Source organism: Danio rerio, chromosome 8 (assembly GCF_049306965.1).
Source record: "Danio rerio strain Tuebingen ecotype United States chromosome 8, GRCz12tu, whole genome shotgun sequence".
NCBI classification, from domain to species: Eukaryota; Metazoa; Chordata; class Actinopteri; order Cypriniformes; family Danionidae; genus Danio; species Danio rerio.
In genome coordinates, this window is record NC_133183.1 from 665,001 (window position 1) to 689,000 (window position 24,000).

At 37.1% G+C, this 24,000-nt stretch overlaps 1 protein-coding gene across 3 annotated transcripts in view; it reads left to right on the forward strand.

Moving 5' to 3' along the window:
* Positions 1-24,000, forward strand: part of prdm6 (PR domain containing 6) — a 67,290-nt gene that overhangs the window by 12,324 nt on the left and 30,966 nt on the right. For all 3 annotated transcript variants that reach the window (XM_073909983.1, XM_073909984.1, XM_073909985.1), the window contains exon 4: positions 16,776-16,903. In XM_073909983.1, coding sequence (XP_073766084.1) covers positions 16,776-16,903 — 128 coding nt within the window. The remainder of the gene's footprint in view (positions 1-16,775; positions 16,904-24,000) is intronic.

Genomic DNA, 24,000 nt, shown 5'->3' on the forward strand with positions numbered 1-24,000 from the left:
TAAAATTAAGTTAAAACATGATTAAATTAAATTAAATTAAATTAAATTAAATTAATTTAATTTAATTTAATTTAATTTAATTTAATTTAATTTAATTTAATTTAATTTAATTTAATTTAATTTAATTTAATTTTAATAATATTAATTTCAAAAAAGTTTCATGACCTAAAACACATGCTGTCAGGACTAATTGATCATACAGTTTTTTTACAGTGTGTGTGTTCACTTCTGGATGCTCTACAGGAGAGTTTAATGTTCGTACAGTGGTGTTCTCTAAATATTTGCATTCACAGACATATATAAAGCTGAGTCCTTTATATTTTTCACATGCATTTATTTTAAATGCATAGTGTGTTAGTGTGTGTTAAATTTTCTGAACATTTGCATGCACAGATATGCATAAAGCTGAACTTTTTCATATATTTGACATGCATTTAACTGAAATTTAAACGCAAGTGTGTGTTCACTTCTTCTGAAGTGTTCACTTCTTCTTTTTCTAAATATTTGCATGCACAGATATCGATGAAGCTGAATTATTTGTGTTTTTCACATGCATTTCATTGAAATGCACAGTGTTTTAGTGCATTGTAAGAAAATCCTGGTTAAAATTATGTTAGAACATGACTGACTTAGTTTAATAAGTTTCAATGACCTTAAACACATGCTGTCAGGACTAATTGATCACACAGTTTTTTTTTTACAGTGTGTGTGTTCACTTCTGGATGCTCTACAGGAGAGTTTAATGTTCTTACAGTGGTGTTCTCTAAATATTTGCATGCACTGATACAGACGAAGCCAAATTCTTTCTATCAAATGCATTTAATTGAAATGCAAAGTGTGTTGGTGCACTGTAAGAAAAGCCTGCTTAAATTTTTTAAGCTGAATCAAATTAACCTTATGAGTCCGTTGAACTCATATTATGTTAAACTGACTTAAAACAGCCTGCGTTACTTAATTGCGTAACAGTAAATTGAAATTTTAATGCAAGTGTGTGTGTTCACTTCTTGTTGCTCTGTCCTATAGGAGGGTTTAATGTAATCACGGCATTGTTCTCTAAATATATGCATGCACAGATACAGATTAAGAATTCTTCTGAATTCTTTGTATTTTTACATGCATTTCATTTAAATGTGTAGTGTGTTAGTGTGTGTTCAATTATGGATGCTTTACAGGAGAGTTTGATGTCATTACAGTGGTGTTTTCTATACATATATGCATGCGCAGATATGCAAAAAGCTGAACTTTTCATATTTTTCATATGCATTTCATTTTAATTTAAATGCCAGTGCGTGTTTAGTTTTTCTCGATGCTCTACAGGACAGTTTGAAGTCATTGCAATGACGTTTTCTAAATATTTGCATGCACAGATACGCATGGGGCTAAATTTTCATTTGTATTTTTACATGCATCTAATTGTGTGTTCACTTCTGGATGCTCTACAGGAGAGTTTGATGACATTACAGTGGCATTTTCTAAATGTATGCATGCACAAATATACATAAAGCTGAACTTTTTGTATTTTCCATGCATTTAATATAAATGCAAAGTGTGTGTTTGTGTGTGTTCACTTCTGGATTCTTTTCAGGACTGTTAATTTCATTACAGTAGCATTTTCTAAATATTTGCATGCACAGATATGCATAACGCTGAGCTTTCTTTGTATTTTTACATGCATTTCATCAAAATAAATAGTGTGTTAGTGTGTGTTCACTTCAGGATGCTCTACTGGAGTGTGTGATTTCATTACAGTGGCGTTCTCTAAAGATATACATGCACACATAATTTTCATGCATTTCATTTAAATGCAAAGTGTGTAAGTTTGTTCACGTTCTCTGGATTCTATTCAGGACAGTTTAATTTCATTACAATAGCATTCTCTAAATAGTTGCATGCACAGATACGCATAACGCTGAGCTTTCTTTGTATTTTTCATGCATTTAATTTAAATGCAAAGTGTGTTAGTGTGTGTTCACTTCTGAATTCTGTTCAGGAAAGTTTAATGTCATTATAGGGGCATTTTATAAACATATGCATGCACAGATATGCATAAAATTGAACTTATTTATATTTTCACCTGCATTTAGTTTAAATGTGTTCACTTCTGGAAACTGTTCAGGACTGTTAATTTCATTACAGTAGCATTTTCTAAATATTTGCATACAAAGATATGCATAACACTGAGCTTTCTTTGTATTTTTACATGTATTTCATCGAAATACATAGTGTGTAAGTTTGTGTTCGCTTGTGGATTCTGTTCAGGACCGTTTATTGTCATTATAGGGGCATTTTATAAACATATGCATGCACAGATATGCATAAAGTTGAACTTATTTATATTTTTACCTGCATTTAGTGTTAAATAAGTGTGTGTTCACTTCTGGAAACTGTTCAGGACAATTAATTTCAATACAGTAGCATTTTCTGAATATTTGCAGGCACAGATATGCATAGCGCTGAGCTTTCTTTGTATTTTTACATGCGTTTAATTTATATGTTCTCTAAATATATGCATGCACAGATATTTTTCATGCATTTCATTTACATACAAGTGTGTAAGTTTGTTCACATCTTCTGGATTCTATTCAGGACAATTTAATGTCATTTTGGGGCGTTTTCTAAAAATATGCATGCACAGATATGCATAAAGTTGAACTTATTTTTATTTTTCACATGCATTTAATTTAAATGTAAAGTGTAGTAGTGTGTGTCCACTTCTGGATTCTGTTCAGGACAGTTTAATATCATTATAGAGGCATTTTCTAAAAAATATGCATGCACAGATATGCATAACGTTGAACTTATTTATATATTTTTTACATGGATTTAATTTAAAAATGCAAAGTGTGCAAGTGTGTGTTCACTTCTGGATTCTGTTCAGGACAGTTTAGTGTCATTACAGTATCATTTCCTAAAACTATGCATGCACAGATATGCACAAAGTTAAACTTTTTGATATCTACACGAGTGTTTGATGTCATTACAGTGACATTTTCTAAAAAAATACATAAAGTTGAACTTATTTATATTTTTCAGCTGTGTTTAATTTGAATGCAGAGCATGGTAATGTGTGTTGACTTCTTCTGGATGCTCTCTACATGACAGCTCGGGGTTTTCTAAATATATGCATGCTCAAAGCTTGTGATTTTTGGCACGAAGTGAATTCTAGGCTGTTGTCTGTACTGGTTTGTGCTTCAGCGTGACGTCAGTTTGGACAGTAAGAACGGTCTGTGGATTAAAGTGCACACAGGGGAACGTGAGCGCAGAAAGAAGGGCTGTATGCTTCTTATCGTGCTCATGAAGTGTAAAACACAAACATTTGAGGCAGATCTGCTGTGAACTGAAAATAGCAGCTGTAGAGTGACTCTCTGGAGTGTGTCAGAAATCACCGCTAATGGCACATGAATCACAGGCTGGATTTGGCTGGCGCTCGGTAGCTCGGCGGATTAATATTTCCCCTGTTAGATCATCTATTAGTTTAATATTAGCCAAACAGACCGCACAGCGCACCGATTCAGGGTTTGATTAAGACTGTCTGGCTCTGGTGACCTTTTATTGACAGTGTTTTTACGGCTCCTGCTGTCATACGGCTGATGGATGGAGCTCCGGCGGGTTAAACGTCTCGCTCCGGCCATTTATTTGCTCAATTAGGAGCGAATAACACTGATAGCTCATCTGCTGCTTCTTTAATTGACACAATTCAAATATAGTGGCTTAAAAACACACACGCAGGATCATGATGATGATTGCCAGAGCTTCATCATACACACGCTCTCTTCATTATTATTCTAGTTATCGAGCAGCGCGGAGGATGAAGAGCTGACTTTGAGTGTACAGATTAACACTACACAACATGCTTTTGTCTGGTTATAGTCTAAATACAGTTGAAAGCAGGAGTGTACATAATCTCTTAAAAAAAGAACATGATAATTTTTTTAAGTGTCTGATGGTAAATGATACTAAACGTTTACTATTTTAGGTCTGTCTGGATTACCATTTGCTAAATGCCAGAATAATCAGAGAATTTTATTGAGAATGTTTTATTAATTTCTAGACAGTCAGACGTTCACACACATTTCCTTGGTATTTTTTAGCTTTGCTTTTAAACTGTATAACTTTGGTCAGATGTTTTGGGTCTCCATCCACAAGCTTCTCACAATAGTTTGCAGGAGTTTTGGTCCATTCCTCCTGACAGAATTGCTGTAACTGAGTCAGAATTGTAGGCTGTCCTGCTCGCACAAGCTTTTTCAGCTCTGCCCACAAATGTTCTATAGGATTGAGATCAGGGCTTTGTGATGGCCACTCCAAAACATTCCCTCTGCTGTCCTTAAAGCACATTTGAACTCATTTGGCAGTGTGTTTAGGGTCATGGTCTGTTTGGAAGAGCCATTTGTGGCCAAGTCTGGCTGATGTGTTGAGATTTTGCTTCAGTATTCCTCCATAATGTTCTGTCTTCATGATGCCATCTATGCTGTGAAGTGGACCAGTCCCTCCTGCAGCAGAACAGCCCCACAACATGACGCTGCCGCCCCCATACTGCACAGTTGGGATGGTGTTCTAGGCTTGTGCGCTTTCCTCTTTGTCCTCCAGATGTAACACTGCTCATTATGGCCAAACAGTTCAATCTTAGCTCCATCAGAGCACAGGACATGTCTCCACACATCAGTCTTTCCCCAGTGTCATTCAGCTAATGGTAATCTGGCTTTGTTGTTGATTCTGGCTTGTTGATTCTCCATGTTGTCACACAAGGAAGCAGTGTGTTTGAGCTTTTCCTTCAACACTATTCTACAGTTGTGCCTCACATTAACTCAAATGTTGTCCATTAGCCAATCAGAAACCTCCAAAACCCTGACATCATCATCTGAGCTTTTCCAGAGGCAGAATAATCTGATTGTGTGTAAACTTGACTTTCAAGAAGAGTTAGAACCATTCCTCAATACAAATCTCTCTCTCATTATTCTGCTGTTAACAGAACAGAAACACATGATCATCCTCACTTACCTAAAAGAGGAAAAGTTTAGTCACATTAACAGCTGACTTTAAAAAATATATATTAATGTGCCTTTTTATACTGTACAGTGTATGTAGACTTCTGGTTCCAACTACTAATATTTGCATACTCTGAAATCATATAACATTTTCAAGCTTAAGATGAAGAAGCAAGCAAAATAATCGGAATGAATGAATAATTTTGTTTTCACTTTGAAATAAATAATTTTGCTTACCACATTTACAGATTATTTATCTTGTTTTAAGGAAAATCTTGCTTCATTCATTCATTATTTCTGAAAAACAAAACATCATCTTCAGCTGAAAAATATTATATGATTTCAGAATATTTACATATTTGGACTAGAAACCAGACAAAAGCAAGCCAAACTTTTTCTTACAAAGGGCCAAAAACCAAACTTTATTAAGGCCAGTGGGCCGAAGGTAAATATAGTTACCATGGGTAATTTCCTACTTTAGATAATAATATTCAAATTAAGTAAAAAACATAGCTTTATATTAACTAAAACATTGTGTGTGTATATATATATATATATATATATATATATATATATATATATATATATATATATATATATATATATATATACATATATATATAGTGTAATATATATATATATATATATACACTATATATATATATATAGTCACCTTAGAATTATAAGGTTCTATCTGACATTTTTGTCAAAATTGAGTTATTTACATTATGGGATGTTTTTTTATACGTTGTTTACATTTTTTGACTTTTAAATGTAACAAATGTTACACACATACTGTTTGCTATGGAATGCAAAAACAGCTCAATATTTCAAAACCATTCAGAACGCAGAGCGAACCTTTAAATCCAAGGTGACGATATACACACACACACACACACACACACACACACACACACACACACACACACACACACACACACACACACACACACACACACACACACACACACACACACACACACACACACACACACACACACACACACACACACACACATTTGAAGTCAGAACTATTCACCCCCTTTGATTTTTTTTTTCTTTTCTTTTTTAGATATTTCCCAAATGATGTTGAACAGGTTCAGGAAATGTTCACAGTATGTCTGATAATATTTGTTCTTCTGGAGAAAGTCTTATTTGTTTTATTTCGGCTAGAATAAAAGCAGTTTTTAATTTTTTAAACACTATTTTAAGATCAATATTATTAGCCCCTTTAAGCCATATTTGTTCTCGATAGTCTACACAGAACAAACCATCATTATACAATAACTTGCCTAATTACCCTAACCTGCCTAGTTACCCTAATTACCCTAGTGAAGCCATTAAATGTCACTTTAAGCTGTATAGAAGTGTCTTGAAGAATATCTAGTCTAATATTATTTACTGTCATCATGACAAAGAGAAAATAAATCAGTGATTAGAGATGAGTTATTAACACTATTATGATTAGAAATGTGCTGAAGAGAATCTGCTCTGCGTTAAACAGAAATTGGGGAAAAAGATAAATAAACGGGGCGAATAATTCTGTCTTCAACTGTGTATATATATATATATATATATATTACTGGATAAGTCTACGATTAAGTCTTACTGGATTAGTCGGCAGTTCATTCCGCTGTGGCGACCCCGGATTCTTCAGAAAACGAAGATAAGGCAGTAGATCTAGCTAGGCTACTTATTGTGAGTTTGGAATAATCTGATTGGCTAACTAATGAAAGTAGATAGGTGGCCAGCTGCAGTCAATCATATCACCTGCTCCTCCCCAAATTAAGCTGCGGTCACACTGGGCTTTTCCTCCCATAGACTTCCATTCATACGCACACGAATGCGTCAGACCGGAAACGCAAGGTCATGCGTTAAGTTTCGCAGGTTGCTGCGGTGCATAGTTCAAGCTTGGTGAACTCTGACCTGAGAAATCGCATCACTTGACTGCGTGAGACCAGTCGAGGATCAAAACATGAGCTCTTTGGACAGAAATTTAAAACATGGAGCAATCGCGAGCTTTTTAAAATGTCTAATAAGCTTGTTAAATCCCGCCTCTTTTCACAGCGCCGCATGACAGAATTTCACACACACATATTCTAGTGTGACCACAGCTTCAGTTTGTAAAACTTCACATGACACATTAACATGCAATACACATAGCTAGGCCTGTATATAAGCGTTATTGGTGCTGTCTAACAAATTATCATGTTTAAAATAGTTTGTACACATGGATGTATTGAATTAACGTAAATTACGTCGCCTTTTCTTTCGTTTTTCAGCCAGTTTCTTGAACTTTCCCCCTTTATAAGCTAAAACTTTTGGAAGTCTATAAAAGCTGCTCAGCATTTCTTATTTTGGCCGATTTAAACAATTATAAACAACATAAAAGATGTTGAAGTTCTGATTGCGCTGTTTAGAAGAATCCCTTCCTGCCCTCCTGAATGACGTCAAGTGAAAACAACCTAACAGAATGGACTTATGCTAGTTTTGCTCGCTGATGTCTTCTGCGTAGTCCTCTAGTTGTCAGTTACAATATTTCAATTTTAAAAACTCAGATTCATTCAGGGGCGGACTGGGACCCAAATTTAGCCCTGGCACTGTAGCCACATCAGCCCATATTTCCACACCGACACAGCTCCACCCACGGACACACACATTCACAATTTATTTTGGTGTACAGATGGTGAAATATGACATTAATATGATATGATATATTAATATAATATGACATTCTTGCCAGATTTTGATTCCATCCGGGTAACCTCGGATTGGGTCGGCCCATCTTGAAAACAGGCGGCCGTCGCCGATTGGGCAAATTGCTTAACATTTATTATTATTATTATTATTTTTTATTATCATCATCATAATATCACATCTAGCAAGAGATAAAAGCTGCCTGCATGTAAAAACAATAAAAAAAAAAAAAAAAAATATATATATATATTAAAAAAATCACTTTCGCGAACGCTCACGCTCAATCTGCCCAGTTGGTGGAATGAACTCCCTAACTGCATCAGAACAGCAGAGTCACTCGCTACTTTCAAGAAACGACTAAAAACTCTACTATTTAGTCTCCACTTCACTTCCTAATCTGCAATTGCCTCTTTGAATATCACACTAACTGTAAAAAAAAAATTTATATATATATATATATATATATATATATATATATATATATATATATATATATATATATATATATATATATATATATATATATCGCAAAAACCTCTCTTTTCATCCTGATGATCCCTCGGTTCCAGCTCGTATCTCAGCCTGCCTGTTGGATATTTCACACTGGATGAAAGATCATCATCTTCAGCTGAACCTCGCAAAAACGGAAATGCTTGTAGTTTCTGCCAACCCGACTCTACACCATAACTTTTCAATCCAGATGGACGGGGCAACCATTACTGCATCCAAAATGGTGAAAAGCCTTGGAGTAACGATTGATGACCAACTAAACTTCTCTGACCACATCTCTAGAACTGCTCGATCGTGCAGATTTGCACTCTATAACATCAGAAAGGTTCGACCCTTCTTATCTGAACATGCAGCTCAACTCCTTGTTCAAGCTCTTGTTCTCTCCAAACTGGATTACTGCAACTCTCTACTAGCCGGGCTTCCAGCTAACTCTATCAAGCCTCTTCAGCTGCTCCTGAATGCAGCAGCACGAGTTGTCTTCAATGAACGTAAACGAGCACATGTCACTCCGCTGCTCATCCGTTTGCACTGGCTGCCAGTTGCTGCTCGCATCAAATTCAAAACTCTGATGTTTGCCTACAAAGTGACTTCTGGCCTAGCACCTTCTTATCTGCACTCACTTCTGCAGATCTATGTGCCCTCCAGAAACTTGCGTTCTGTGAATGAACGTCGCCTCGTGGTTCCATCCCAAAGAGGGAAAAAATCACTTTCGCGAACGCTCACGCTCAATCTGCCCAGTTGGTGGAATGAACTCCCTAACTGCATCAGAACAGCAGAGTCACTCGCTATTTTCAAGAAACGACTAAAAACTCAATTATTTAGTCTCCACTTCACTTCCTAATCTGCAATTGCCTCTTTGAATATCACACTAACTGTACAAAAAAAAAAAAAACTACTAACACTTCCCTTCTTAGACTTTACACACCTGAAACTCGCCTACAGCACTTATTCATTGTTGCTCTTAGTTGTGTAAATTGCTTCCTTGTCCTCATTTGTAAGTCGCTTTGGATAAAAGCGTCTGCTAAATGACTAAATGTAAATGTAAATGTAAAATATATATATATATATATATATATATATATATATATATATATATATATATTGAAAAAAACGTACCGGCCCACATTTAAAAATTGGTCCGGCCCTTCTGGCATTTGCCAGAATTGCCAGATGGCCAGTCCGCCCCTGGATTCATTTATATTTCATTGAAACATTTAATTTCAGTTTGCTTTTTTGTAGTGAAATAAAACAAACAAAAGTTAAGTCAAATTAGAAATGACGGTCTCTGTTGAAGGCATTGCACCAACCCTCTCTATCAATCTCAGATGGGATGGTGGACAAAATCAAAGGTTACAATGGGCCAACTTTGGCCTGTAGGCTCTACTTTGGGATGCTGTAAAAAGCAGCATAATAAGTCTCCTTTAAGACTGACGTATAAAAATCTTTATTTTATTTACCTTTAATGTTGGAGACACCAAATCTAGAGACAGTTCTAGAATCAGCCATATATGCAGTATACTGTACTGTACTGTACTGTATATATAGAGGCTGTAGATCACGCGGGGATGTAAATAGAGGTGAAGGATGTTTTTTTCTTGTCCTGCTGTTTATTTTCTGGCTGTATTTGAGTCTGTGGGTTCGGTTAAGCTGTGGGATTATTGGGGAATGCTCTTCTGCTGAATACTGTACACACGTCTCTCATTATCAGACATATTCGGCCGCTGTAAATCTCGGGAATCGTTCTGCTTGCTGGTGTTTCACGGTCCTGGTGTCCAGAGCAAATATCTGCCGCAATAAATAGAGTCTGGTGTTAGAGTGAGTGTCAGGATGGCGAGAAAATAATGGCACATTCATACGGTAAACACCTGTACCTGTGCGGTTTTACTGCGCTCAATTGGACACGCTGCAATAAATGCGTGTGTGTCCTATGGGTTTATGTCTTGTTTTTATAGTGCACTTATGTGAATTATTAAATCAAGAAGCATTTTCTGGACGAGTTGGAAATGTTGTTTTGTTTTCAGTTTTTCTTTAAAACAAGTCCAGTGATCTGCCTTATCGTTTTAAAGCAGAAACATCATTATTTTGCAAAGATGCAAGAGTTTTCAAATATTTTTTTTTTTTCCAAGTTAAACATGTTTATTTAAGGTTTTCAAAAAATTGTACAATGTGCTTTTACAGACATAATCTAAGGCAAGTTTTACAAAAATGTGCAAAGAATTGTAGGAATTGTAGTAATCCTTAAAAACAAGCCAGCAGATATATGGAGGTAAGGGGAAAAAAAAAGGAAAAAGGGAAACGTCATACTATCTATAAGTATCAATATTGGCAACCAATTAGTCATATAGTCCCTGGAAAGGCACACAAAACTAAATATATATTTTCCTCATCACAGCACATTCCTAATAATATGGACATGTCATTTGAAAAAAAGAACCTTAGAACAGAACAAAAGAAGATAAAAAAACAACAACAAAAATAACAAACAAAAAACAAAAGACCATTCTCTGACAACCCTCCTCTACAAAACAAAAACCTAATGAACACACAAAACTATTTCCCTCACATGTGAAGGCAAGTGATCTATAAAAGGAAACCATATATTTTGAAAACTTTGTATGTTGTCATTAAGCACAGCTGAAAGCCTCTCATGGGGCAAAACCGCGAAAATCTCTCTGTACCATTGTGTCACAGTGGGGGGAGTGTTTTTTATCCATCTAATAAGGGTGCATTTTCTTTCAAGTAGCAATTTATCTAACAATTTATAACCTTTAGTGTCAAGGGTCAATGACATTGCTTGTGTTTTAGAAGGGAGTCTCAAAAGAAAAAGACCAGGATCTTTTTTTAATTTGATCTTAAAAATTGTACTAATTTCATACGCAACAAAGTTCCAGAATCTTGAAATGAGTTTGCACTTCCAGAAACAATGAAAGTATGTTCCAAGCTCTGTATGACACTTAACACAAAGAGCTGGTATAGAGGGATCTATTTTAGTTTTCAAATATTTTTACTAAAAACAAGACAAAAAATCTATGAGTAAAGTGTTTTTGCTCTCTTGTCTTGTATTTAGTTCAAATATCTAAAAAATCATTTTATGGACAAGCAAATAATATTGTCTTGTTTTTAGAAATAATATGTCGAAACTAGGTGTGTTTTTTTAAAATAGGCAATATTCTGGGAGTGAAGTAAAGTTCTGCACTCTGCAAATTTCCAAATAAAGCGCTGGAGCGGTCGGTAACGGGTTTAATTTGGGACGGGAGCGGGCCGTCTAGAAATATCGCTCCCGACTCCCAAGCGAGCAAGCACGCGCATGTACTGTATGTGTGTTAATGAAACAGCACGATGCTGTGTTTAGCTTGTTTGTTGCTGTGTGTGTGTGTGTGTGTGTGTGTGTGTGTGTGTGTGTGTGTGTGTGTCGGTGTGTGTGTGCTTGGTGCTTATGTGTGTGTGTTTATACAGACAGCTTGTTATAGGCTGTCTGGACTCTGTATAGCTGGGTGGTTTTCAGTTTTGTTCTCCCTCCGCTATTTAACGGGATCGGGCGCAGCGGGTATAAAACGGGGCGGGTCCGGCAGCGGGACAACAAATGCTGAATCTAAGCGGGAGTGGTCGGGTTCTGGCTAAAACCTGGCGGTAGGAGGCGGGAGCGGGATTAGATCTCTAGAGTGAAGTGAGTACAATAATTTAGCTTTCGTTTTGAAATAAATTAACTTTACGCATCCTGACTGGCAGATTATTTTGCATGGATATGTTAATATGTTAATTTTTAATAATAATAAAATAATTTTGCATAAATTCGCAGATTTTTTTAAATTTTTTTTTTTACAAAATAGCAAAAAATATCTGCAGATTCCGTCTGACCCTAGACATTAGTGATTAAATATGCACAAATTTGCACACATGCACTAAAGTCAGGCTAATTGTTTTTTTGTCAGAGGTGATCTGTTTTAGCCTAAGTACGAACAATTTTAGCAGAATAAAATGTTGCATATTATATTATATCAAATGAATTATATTAAGAGCATCTCCCCCTGTAAAAACCTTCAGAATAAAGATAGGAAATGAAATAGTTAGAAATAAATGTTCATTCGTTTATTTTCCTTCGGCTTAGTCTCTATTTCAGAGGTCGCCACGGTGGAATGAACCGCCAACTATTCCAGCATATGTTTTACATAGTGGATGCCCTTCCAGCTCCAACCCAGTACTGGGGAAAACACCAATACACACTCATTCACACACACACACACACACACACACACACACACACACACACACACACACACACACACATACACACACACTCATACAATACGGCTAATAGGGTATATGCTGAGCTAGTGTTGTTCCCATGCTGATAAACGTCCGGTGAGCTGTTATTGTAAGTTTTTTCCATTTTATACGGTTCCTTTTACAGCATCGATGTTGTAATGGAACTAAAATACAATCAGTTAAATAGACTTTGGCATTCATTTAGTTGCTCAAGCGTAAAACGAGACAAAAAGCCGTTTACTCGCACGCGCCTGTAAGAATCAGCAGGCTAGCGCAGAAGCTCCATTGAATATACTGGGGTAAAATAAATGCTCATATTTGAAAGAGATGGTGGGGGAAATGTAATGTATTGCGTTGCTTCTGTACAATCTGAGACCCACTTTATATCGGATATCCCTCATCCAGTGGAGATTGCTGATTTATAAAGAAAACAGACCTTAAACACGCCATTTTTGCAATGGCAAACAATTTACCTGAAGTGCTTAACCCAGGTTACTGGCAAATTAAAAGTCCTATTAGCATGCTTCGGCATATACTCCATTTAGTTGATCAGTTCCCCTATAGCGCATGTGTTTGGACTGTGGGGGAAACCGGAGCACCAGGAGAAAACCCACACCAACACGGGGAGAACATGCAAACTCCACATAGAAACACCAACTCCTTTATTATATCAAATGCAGTATATTATATTATGAACACATCACTCTGTAAAAACCTTCAGAATGGAGATATAGCAAAGAAAAGAAAATAATTAGTAAAAAGTATTATTATCCATTCATTCATTTTTAGCTTTTTTAGCTTAGTCCCTTTATTAATCACAGCGGAATGAACCGCCAACTATTCCAGCACGTTTTACACAGTGGATGTCCTTCCAGCCTCAACTTATCACTTGGAAATTATTAGAGTGTAACATTATTTATTTAAGAAGTAATATTTAGAAAGTGACCCTCAAAGACACGATTATTACAGACATTATCATTTAAACCTAAATGCATAAATTAATCAAATGTGACACAACTAACACTAAATTAAAAAGCTAAAATCCCCCAAAACATCTTAAATATTCCAGCTGCCTTTTTCCATCATTATATTAGCAGGCATGTGCTCCTCCAGTTTGATATTATGATCAAAAATCAAGACAGAAACGCAGAGAAACACAGATATTCCCCAAATGATGTTGAACAGATTCAGGAATTGTTGACAGTGTTTCCTCTAATATTTGTTCTTCTGGAGAGACTCTGATTTGTTTTATTTCGGCTATAATAAAAGCAGTTTTTAATAGTTTTAAAGCCATGTTAAGGTCAATATTATTCGCCCCCTTCAGCAGTATTAGTGTTGGATTATCTCCAGAACAAACCACTGTTATACAATGACTTGCCTAATTACCCTAACTTTACCCTAATTACCCTAGTGAAGCCTTTACATGTCACTTTAAGCTGAACACTAGTGTCTTGAAGAATATCTAGACCAGGGTTTTTCAAAGTCTAAGACAGTGGGCCTCCCTTTTGACACAACTTATCCATTGGCGCCCCCCTCCTCCCAAACATGCACGCACGGACACGCACGCACACACACACACACACACACACACACACACACACACACACACACACACACACACACACACACACACACACACACACAAATTCTGGAGGATTTCTTGCTACCTCATCATGCTTGGTTTCAAGGTGTCGCCGAAGTTTAGCGGGTCTCATGCTGTCATTAGCCAAAATATCTTGAAAAACCACACTTAAAGGTCGTGGTTCATCAGCTGGTCCTGTCCACGTAAATCCTAAACTCAAATACTGACCATCATATCGTCGTCTTTTGGGTTTAAGCCCTGAACTTGAAAGCTTTGAATCGGGGGTCTCAGAAACCGATTCATTGCATTAGCAGCATGATTAGCAGGCATATACCTGTATTGGTGGGCTTGCCAAACAGAAACGAATTCACAGCTATGGCCTTCTGGGTAAAAAAGGTTTTCTTATTTTTAACGTATTATTTTTTTTTAGCTTTGTTTACTTAAAACGTTTAAAAATTATAAAAAAATCATATAATAATTAAACGTAATAATTATATTTTTATCATATAATATTTTTTCCGCGCCTCCCCTGACATGCTCTGGCGCCCCCCAGGGGAGGCGCACCTCACACTTTGAAAACCCCTGGTTTAGACTAATATTATGTGCTGTCATCATGGCAAAGAGAAAATAAATCAGTTATTAGAGATGAGTTATTAACACTATTATGATTAGAAGTGAAGTTTCACAAACTAATTTCGAGAGGAGCATGTGATATATTTGTGCACTGCTGGACACTCATCCGTAATCAGGAATAATCCAATCAGAATGATCCTAGCTTAATATAAACGGATCACTTTCTCCTCATTGCTCTATCTTCTTTTTGGCAGAATCCCCCTTTTCATCCCATCTCCTCCTTTTTCTCCCCTTCTAAAGGGGGAGCGATCGAGACCTACCTGATTACGGATCCCCTGATTTGCTTGTAGACCGGGCGGGAGCCCTGGGCTCAAATATCTCCGAGCTCAGGGTTCTCTCCTGGGACAGCATGCCAAACCTGCTATAAATGCCAAGCATATCTAAGTGGGAACTCTTGAAATGAGATTAAACAACACTTGTGAATTATTTGTAGGAGAATGAATGGTTAACAGGAGGGTGAGTAACTGTGTCTTCAGCTGTATTTATAGCATCAGCATGGCTCATATTTCTGTGTTATTGCAGTGATGCTTTTACTCAACACTGTGTGACGGAATAATACTGTGAATATGATGATGATGATGAGGATGATGATGATGATGATGATGATGTCACGCTCATGGCTGCTGCCATAATAACTATTGTGTTTTTTGTTCTCTTGTTGAACAAAGAACACTGTGTGTGTGTGTGTGTGTGTTCTTCTGCAGAGCTCGGTTGTAGCGAGTGCTTATTTGAGTTACTGTTGCCTTTCTATCAGCTGGAACCAGTCTGGCCATTCTCCTCTGACCTCATCAACAAGGCGTTTGCGCCCACAGAACTGCCGCTCACTGGATATTTCCTCTTTGTTGGAACATTCTCTGTAAACCCTAGAGATGGTTGTGAAAATCCCAGTAGATCAGCAGTTTCTGAAATACTCAGAGCAGCCCGTCTGACAGCAACAACCATGCCACGTTCAAAGTCACTTAAATCCCCTTTCTTCCCCATTCTGATGCTCGCTTTGACCTGCAGCAGATCCTCTTGACCATGTCTACATGCCTAAATGCAGTGAGCTGCTGCCATGTGATTGGCTGATTAGACATTTGCGTTAACAAGCAGTTGAATAGGTGTACCTAATAAAGTGGCCGGTGGTTGTATGTGTTTCTGAGTGTATGTGTGTGTGTGTCTTTCTCTCTCTGTGTGCATGTTGTGAAAATCAGGTCTTAAACACTTATGTTTTCAGCTCTTGTGTGTGTATGTGTGTGTGTGTGTGTGTGTTGGTGAGTCTCCTCCAGTTATTTTGAGAGTGTTTAGTCTGTGTGTTTATGAAGCTCGTCTGACTTTAAGCCTCTACTTTACACGTTTCCTCCTCTTAAGGATCTGAACTCAGGAGTGTCAGAAATAACCCCACGCTTCTTCTGAATAACCCAACACTCAATAACCCAGAAGTGTCAATTCTGTCATCATTTACTCCCTCTTTACTTGTTTCAATCTTGTTGAGTTTCTTTCTTCTGTTGAACACTACAGAAGACGTTTTGAAGAATGCTGGAAACCTGTAAGCATTGACTCAGAACATGCGGAGCCTTGTGTGTGTGTGAAGTTCCTGCAGTAAAAGCGAGTGTGTGTGTATTGTGTTACTCCTGCAGTGTTTCTGTCAGTGCAGTGTGTGCGTGAATATGAAGAGCAGCAATGTGTGTGTGTGTTGGTGATCTGATCAGTGTGTGTAAATGCATCTGCTGTGATACCAGCGCTCTCACCTCTGGCCCTGAGGTGTGTGTGTGTGGGTGAGAGTGTGATAAAGCGTCTGAGTGCTGGTCTCTCCTCAGTGCTGCTGTAATCGGGCCAGCAGGTCAGTGTGTGTGTGTGTATGAGAGAGAGTGTGTGGTTGTGTGTAAGAGTGTGCGGGTGTTTGTGTATGTGAGTGTGTGTGTGTGTGTGTGTGTTTGAATATGCCTGAGTGAATCATTTAGTGAATCATGAATGGTTTTGTGAATCATTTTGTGAATCATTTTCTCAATCATGAATCATTTAGTGAATCGTGAATGTTTGAGTGAAATGATATTGCAGTATGTCCTGTATGCTGAGCTCTGCAACTCTTCTGACGGTGTTGTGAAATGTTTCTCCTGCAGATTTATGATCAGGAGGGAACGCTACAGCACTTTATTGACGGGAACGAGCCCAGTAAGTCCAGCTGGATGCGGTATATCCGCTGCGCACGTCACTGTGGAGAGCAGAACATGATGCTGGTGCAGTACAGGTGACTCACACACACACACACACACACACACACACACACACACACACACACACACACACACACACACACACACACACACAGATTTACACTGATTGCTGTACAAATAGGCACGTACTGAAACAAATTTAGGTGAAGCAGTGGCGCAGTAGGTAGTGCTGTCGCCTCACAGCAAGAAGGTTGCTGGTTCGAGCCTTGGCTGGGTCAGTTTCCGTTTCTGTGTGGAGTTTGCATGTTCTCCCTGCGTTCTTTACTCCGTGTGCTCCGATTTCCCCCACCGTCCAAAGACGTGGTAGAGGTGAATTGGGTATGCTAAAGTGTGAATGAGTGTGTATGGATGTTTCCCAGAGATGGGTTGCAGCTGGAAGGGCATCCGCTGCGTAAAACATGTGCTGGATAAGTTGGCGGTTCATTCTGCTGTGGCGACCCCTGATTAATAAAGGGACTAAGCCGACAAGAAAATGAATGAATGAAACTAATTTTACACCATTGCAACAGAATGACGTGTTATTTTGACCTTTTGTTTTGCAATTCTGATTATTTAAAATCTCAAGTCTGAAATAAAATGCTTTACAGATGATTTCTTGGATTTACATATTTTTATTGGTTGTAAACAATTTATTTAGGCTGAATTTAAACAAACAAAATAAGGTGAACATTACTAAATGTATTTTCTTGGTTTAAGTCCAACTCATATAAATTGTTTGCAACATTTTTACAGAAATCTTTTTTTTTCCGGTATATGGGGACCTAAACTAAACTTCTGAGGAAAAAATTCAAGTCGGAAAATTGTTAAATCGAAATTGTGGGAAGTAAACTCAAAATTCAGTTTTTTAGTTGGAATGGCAAGACTCAAACTCCGAATTGTAGTGGCAAACTCAGAACTTTAAGAAATAAGTAGAAATTGCGAGACGTAAATGTAGAATTTTGAGAAAAAGTTTAAATTGCAAGATGTAAATTTAGAATTTTGAGAAAAAAAGTTGTGAATCGTAAACTCAGAATTTTGAGAAATATATAGGAATTGTGTGACGTACAATTATACAATTTTGAATAATCTAAACTTAAATTTAGTTTTTAAGTGGGAATTGTGTTTCTGCACAGAACTGAAACAGAAAAAAGCTTTTAAGTCAGAACTACAAGACGTAAACTAAAGATTGTGAAACTCAGTTATGAGAAAAAAGGGTTCAAACTGTGAGACTTAAATGTATAATATAGTTTTGAAGCAAAAATTGTGAGACATAAACTTAAGATTTTGTTTTTAAGTCAGAATTGCGAGACGTAAACTTGATCTTTTAAGTCGGAATTGCGATTCATAACTCAGATTTTAAAGTTTAGACTGGAATTGTGATTCGTGACTCCTTATTTAGTTTTTAAGTTGAAATTGCAATTCGTAACTTAGAATTTAATTTTTAAATCAGAATTGCAATTCATAAATCAGAGTTTTGTTGTTAGATTGGAGTTGTGATTCATTACTCTGAATTTAGTTTTCAGATCGAAATTGCTATTCGTAACTTAGAATTTAGCTTTTAGATTGGAATTGCGATTTGAAACTCCGAATTTAGATTTTAGTTTTTTTAGTTTTTAGGTTGAAAAAAGTCAGAATTGCGAAGATGTAAGCTCAAATTTTTGAGAAAAATTTATTTAAGTTAAAAAAAAAATTACGCAGAATGTAGTTTTAAGATTGAAATTGCGATTTGTAACTCAGAATTCAGTTTTTAGATCGGAATTGCTGTTCTTAACTCAGAATTTATCTTTTAGGTCGGAAATGTGATTCATTACTCAGAATTTAGCTTTTAGATTGGAAATTAGATTCGTAACTCCGAATTTAGTTTTTAGCTTTTAGTTTTTTACTTTTTTAGTTTTTAAGTCGAAAAAAGTCAGAATTGCAAAGATGTAAGCTCAAAATTTTGAGAAAAAGTCATTTAAAGTCAAATATTAACTCAGAATTAACTTTTTAGGTCGGAATTGCGATTCGTTACTCTGAATTAAATTTTTAGACTGGAATTGCGATTCGTGACTGAGAATTTAGTTTTTAGTTTTTAAGCTTTTAGGTCGAAAAAAAAGTCATAATTGTGAAGATGTAAGCTCAGAATTTTGGGAAAAGGTCATTTAAAGATAAAAAAAAAAATTTTTTTTTGTAAATCAAAGAATTTAGTCAGAATTGCAAGATGCAAATGTCGAATTAAAAACAGTCAGTATTGCGAGACTTGAATGTAGAATTTTCAGTCATAATTTCAAAAGTCATAAATTCCAAATTTTGTTCGTATGTCAGAATTTTGAAAGGTTAACTCTGAATGTAGTTTGTAAGTTGTAATTGCATGACGTAAACTTCAACTTTCTAGAAATAAGTGTTAAAGCCGCTGCAGTCTCCTGATAAATGCAGTGGGGTGTGTGTCTTGTTCAGGACGTCCCGCCACCCCTCTGCTCTTCAAAGCTGTGACGTGTGTTCATTATTGTGCTTGGAGGAGCCATAAAGACGGCGGCGGGTTCGAGTCCTGTTGGTTTGGAGTGCGAGACCACCCATCGCTGCGCAAACAGCCTCTTTCAGCAGCGCAGCCAGGCTTTGAGCCGCGGACACAAATAAATGCGGCGGCGGCTGCAGTGTTTATGTTCAGCGGAGCGTTTCGAGGGTCTCGCGGACGCCTGTTTCTCATGCTACGCCGTGTTTGCTCTCTCCTGCCTCATGAGGTGCTGCTGATTTATGGACTCGGCCCTTGTTTTATTTTGATGTCGTGGTGGAAAGAATTAATAAAATGCAGAGATCTCAGCACTTCCAGAGAGACCAAAGACTGGAGTGTTTGTAGCTCTTTCTCCTTCGGTCACGCTCTCACTGCGCCGTCTGTCAGTAAAAGCGGTGCTTACAGGCAGCTCAGGGTGAACCAGGTTATACTATATATATATATATATATATATATATATATATATATATATATATATATATATATATATATATATATATATATATATATACAGTTGAAGTCAGAATTATTAGGCCTCCTGTTATATTTAAATTCTTTTATCTTTTTCCCCAATTTCTAATCATAATAGTTTTAATAACTCATAACTAATTTAGTTTCTCTTTGCCTTGATTACAGCACATAATATTAGACTAGATATTCTTCAAGACACTTGTATTCAGCTTAAAGTGACATTTAAAGGCTTCACTAGGGTAATTAGGTTAATTAGGCAAGAAGGGCCTGTCCTGTACATTTGGGGGCCCTAAGCAGAATAGCTTTGGGCTTCTACCTTGCTCTAAATAGTGGAGTATTGCCATTGCAAACTGGCCTACAATTATTTTATTGCTTATAAAATATAATCAATGAAACAGAAAAGTAAATCCTAGTTAGTTAGTTAGTTAGTTTATTTATACAGCACATTTTTACAACACAACGTTGCCCAAAGTGCTGAACACAATCAATACTAAACAAAGCAAAACCTACATCACATAGATAACAATTAAAACATAAGGCAAACCCCTCAACATTAAAACGGCTCAAATGCTAGAGGACAAAGATGGTTTCAAACGCTTTTTAAGACCAGATAGAGTTGGAGCGTGTCTGATGTGGGGTGGAAGCCCGTTCCAGAGTTTTAGGGCGATAACAGCAAAAGCGTGATCCCCACTTCGCTTACACCGGGACCACCGGGATCAGAATAAACTGATCAGAAGACCTCAGTGCCCTACCAGGGTTATACACATGTTGCAGGTCTGATAAGTACGGTGGTGCCAGATCATTTAAGGATTTAAAAGCAAAAATTAATCGTTTTAAATCAATCCGTGACCTAACAGGCAGCCAGCCCAGAGAGGAGAGAACTGGAGATATGTGCTCATACTTGCGAGTCCCTGTCTGAAGTCTCGCAGCTGCATTTTGTACTAATCGCAATCTATTCAGGACATTTTGACTAATACACACATATAGAGAATTGCAGTAGTCAAGTCTTCCCAAAATAAAAGCATGGATCACCTACTTAAGATCATTAAAAGAGAGAAATGACTTCACTTTTGCTACGAGTCGTAGATGGTAAAAACTGAATTTAACAACTGAATTTACTTGTTTGTTAAATTTCAGGTCACTGTCGAAATCAAACCCAAGGTTTCTAACAACAGGTTTTTGATAAGTGGAAAGCTCACCAAAACCTAATAAATGCAGAGGGTTAGGATCACCAAACCAGAACAGCTCAGTTTTTTCTTTATTGAAATTTTTAAAATTTGAAGAAAGCCCGGTCTTAACCCCGGCTAGACATCTCATAAGGGAGTCAAGGCCATTTTTATCACTACTTTTAAAAAGGACATAAATCTGAGTGTCGTCAGCATAAAAATGAAAAGCCACCCCATATTTACGAAAAATAGATCCTAAAGGTAAATATATATATATATATTTAAAAAAATTATATATATATATATATATATATATATATATATATATATATATATATATATATATATATATATATATAAATAAAATAGGTCCAAGAATAGACCCTTGCGGAACTCCACATGTCAGGCGTCTGGAGGATGAAAAGGTCTGATCAACATTAACACAAAAGCTTCTTAGGAAAAATCCTGATTTCTTCTACTTAACTGTCTGAATGATTTGGATGTTTTAAAACAGCACTGTTTTTATCAACTGGCAGCATCACAAATGAAGGATTAAACAATCTTCAATAAATAGAGCAATGATTCCTACGTTGCATCTATCTGGAGTATTTAATTATTAATTTAGCAAACAAATGGAAGATTCCATAACTAAAGATTATGGTCACGCTTTACAATAAGGTTCATTAGTTAATGTTAATTAATGCATTTACTAACATGAACAAACAATGAACAATACATTTACTACAGTATTTGTTCATGTTAGTTAACGTTAGTTAATGAAAATACAGTAGATCATTGTGAGTTCATGTCAACTCACGGTGCATTAACTAATGTTAAGCATGGACTTGAATGTTAATAATGCATTAGTAAATGTTCAGTTATGATTAATAAATGCTGTACAAGTGTTGTTCATGTTAGTAAATGCATTAACTAATGAACTTTATTGTAAAGTGTTACTAAGTTTATTAATAAATTCCAAAAGCAAAAAACATTCAATAATATTTAGCCAAAAGCGAAAAGGCGTTACTAATAAAGTAAAATATAAGCAATAAAATATACATTCAGAATTCATTAAAAACTCCGAAAAAAACAAGTAACATTATACAATGCAAAACCCACTCCATAAATAATTAAATCAATAAGGAAACATACAAAATATGAATATTAAAAACATATAAGACACAGGGAAGCAACAAATACTGGGTCAACACCTAAACACAAACTGTATTATTCCTTCAGTCTCCTTGGGGGTTTTTGAAAATAAAATAATTAGTGTCTTATAGAATTAAATTTTTGATCTGAAGAGCTTATATTAGAATAATTCAGTTTGGAAATAACTTTTATAAACATGTCTCCATTGTGCAAAGCATGCCAGACACTATTGCGTTCAAATAAAGACGGGTCTGTAAAACCAGGAAAAATGTAAATATTTCATACAACTAAAAGACATTTATTCATCTGTGATTGCCTAGTTTCAATAAATGTGCTACTATTATGTCTTTAACATCATCATTAGCTCTTAAAAGTGATGTTAAGAATGATTTTGTGCTTTTCTCTTTTTGTTTTTTGTTATGTGTCGTTATTTTTCCTGTTTTCTACAACAGAATAACAGCGTTAGATTGGTTTCATTTTCGCGGTACAAATTTCCAAAATAAATCAGGTATACAGTTGAAGTCAGAATTATTCGCCCCCCATACCATGATGTCTAACAGATTCAGGAATTCTGATAATATTTGTTCTTCTGGAGAAAGTCTTATTTGTTTTATTTTGGCTTGGATAAAAGCAGTTTAAATTTTTTAAACACTATTTTAAGGTCAATATTATTAGTCCCCTTAAGCTATATATTTTTTCAAAAGTCTACAGAACCCGGGGTGTGACACTGACAACAGAGGTGAGGATCCACATGCAGGTTTGTTAGAATGGTCAGGCAAGCGATGGTCAACAGAGGAGCAAACAGATGTATGAGGGCAATCCAGAGTCGTAGTCAAAAGGCGGGCAGATGGTCGAAGGCAGGCGGCAGACATGGACAAAAAGGCAAACAAGGCTAAGGTCAAAATGCGGAAAAACAAGACAAGGATAACGCTTTGAAATGTCACTACAGTTAACAAGACACAGCAAGGAGTGTCGAGCTGTATATATGTGTGTGTGTAATCAGTACTTGAGCAGCATCAGCTGTGTGTATGCAATCAGTCAGGATCTAGAACATGTGTGTGAATGGAGTGCATGTATGAAGTTGTAGTCCATGAACTGGCGGATTTGTAGTTTGTTTGAGTGTGAGTGTTTATCAGCAACCTCTGGTGGATAGATCGCTAGTGAACATGACACCCTCATTATGCAGTAACTTGCCTAATTACCCTAACCTGCCTAGTTACCCTAATTACCCAACCCAAGCTCATTCTGGAAACGTAGCCCCGCGGACGTTTCTGGAGACAGCGATTTACGTGGCCGGAGGTACGTAAAGGCTGCGTTTGGTTTTTTCGAGCGAACGCTGCGGGGCGGTGTGGCGCCGATCCGCCCCTCCTCTTTGCGCTCGCTGGCCGACGGCTCACCTCCGAGTGTAGGGCTTTCCCGATGCAATCAGTTTGTCCGCTTAGCTCACAGCGTTGCGTCGGCGGAGCGGAGGCCACGGAGGAGGAGCCGGAGCCGGCCGTGGTGGACGACGACCGGGATCAAGTCCGGGGAACAGCAGGTTCTGGAAATCACAACGGAATCCGAAAAATAAGGGCGAGAACGCTGCGGGATCCGAAAACGCGGTCGAAATCGAAGACGAGGGCTTTTGCTTTTTTTTTTTTTTTCTGATCCAGCGGCTTTTCGCGCGAGAACGGCGCGGGCGCGAACGCCGCGCGCTCCCGAGAGGCGCCCGCCCGAGACGCGAAAAAGCGCGCACAGCGGCCTCTCGCGGATCCGCGAAAACAAAAAACGCTCGAATACGTACCTCCCGGGACGTAAATCGTGGTCCGCAGAAACGTCCGCGGGGCTACGTTTCCAGAATGAGCCCGGGTTG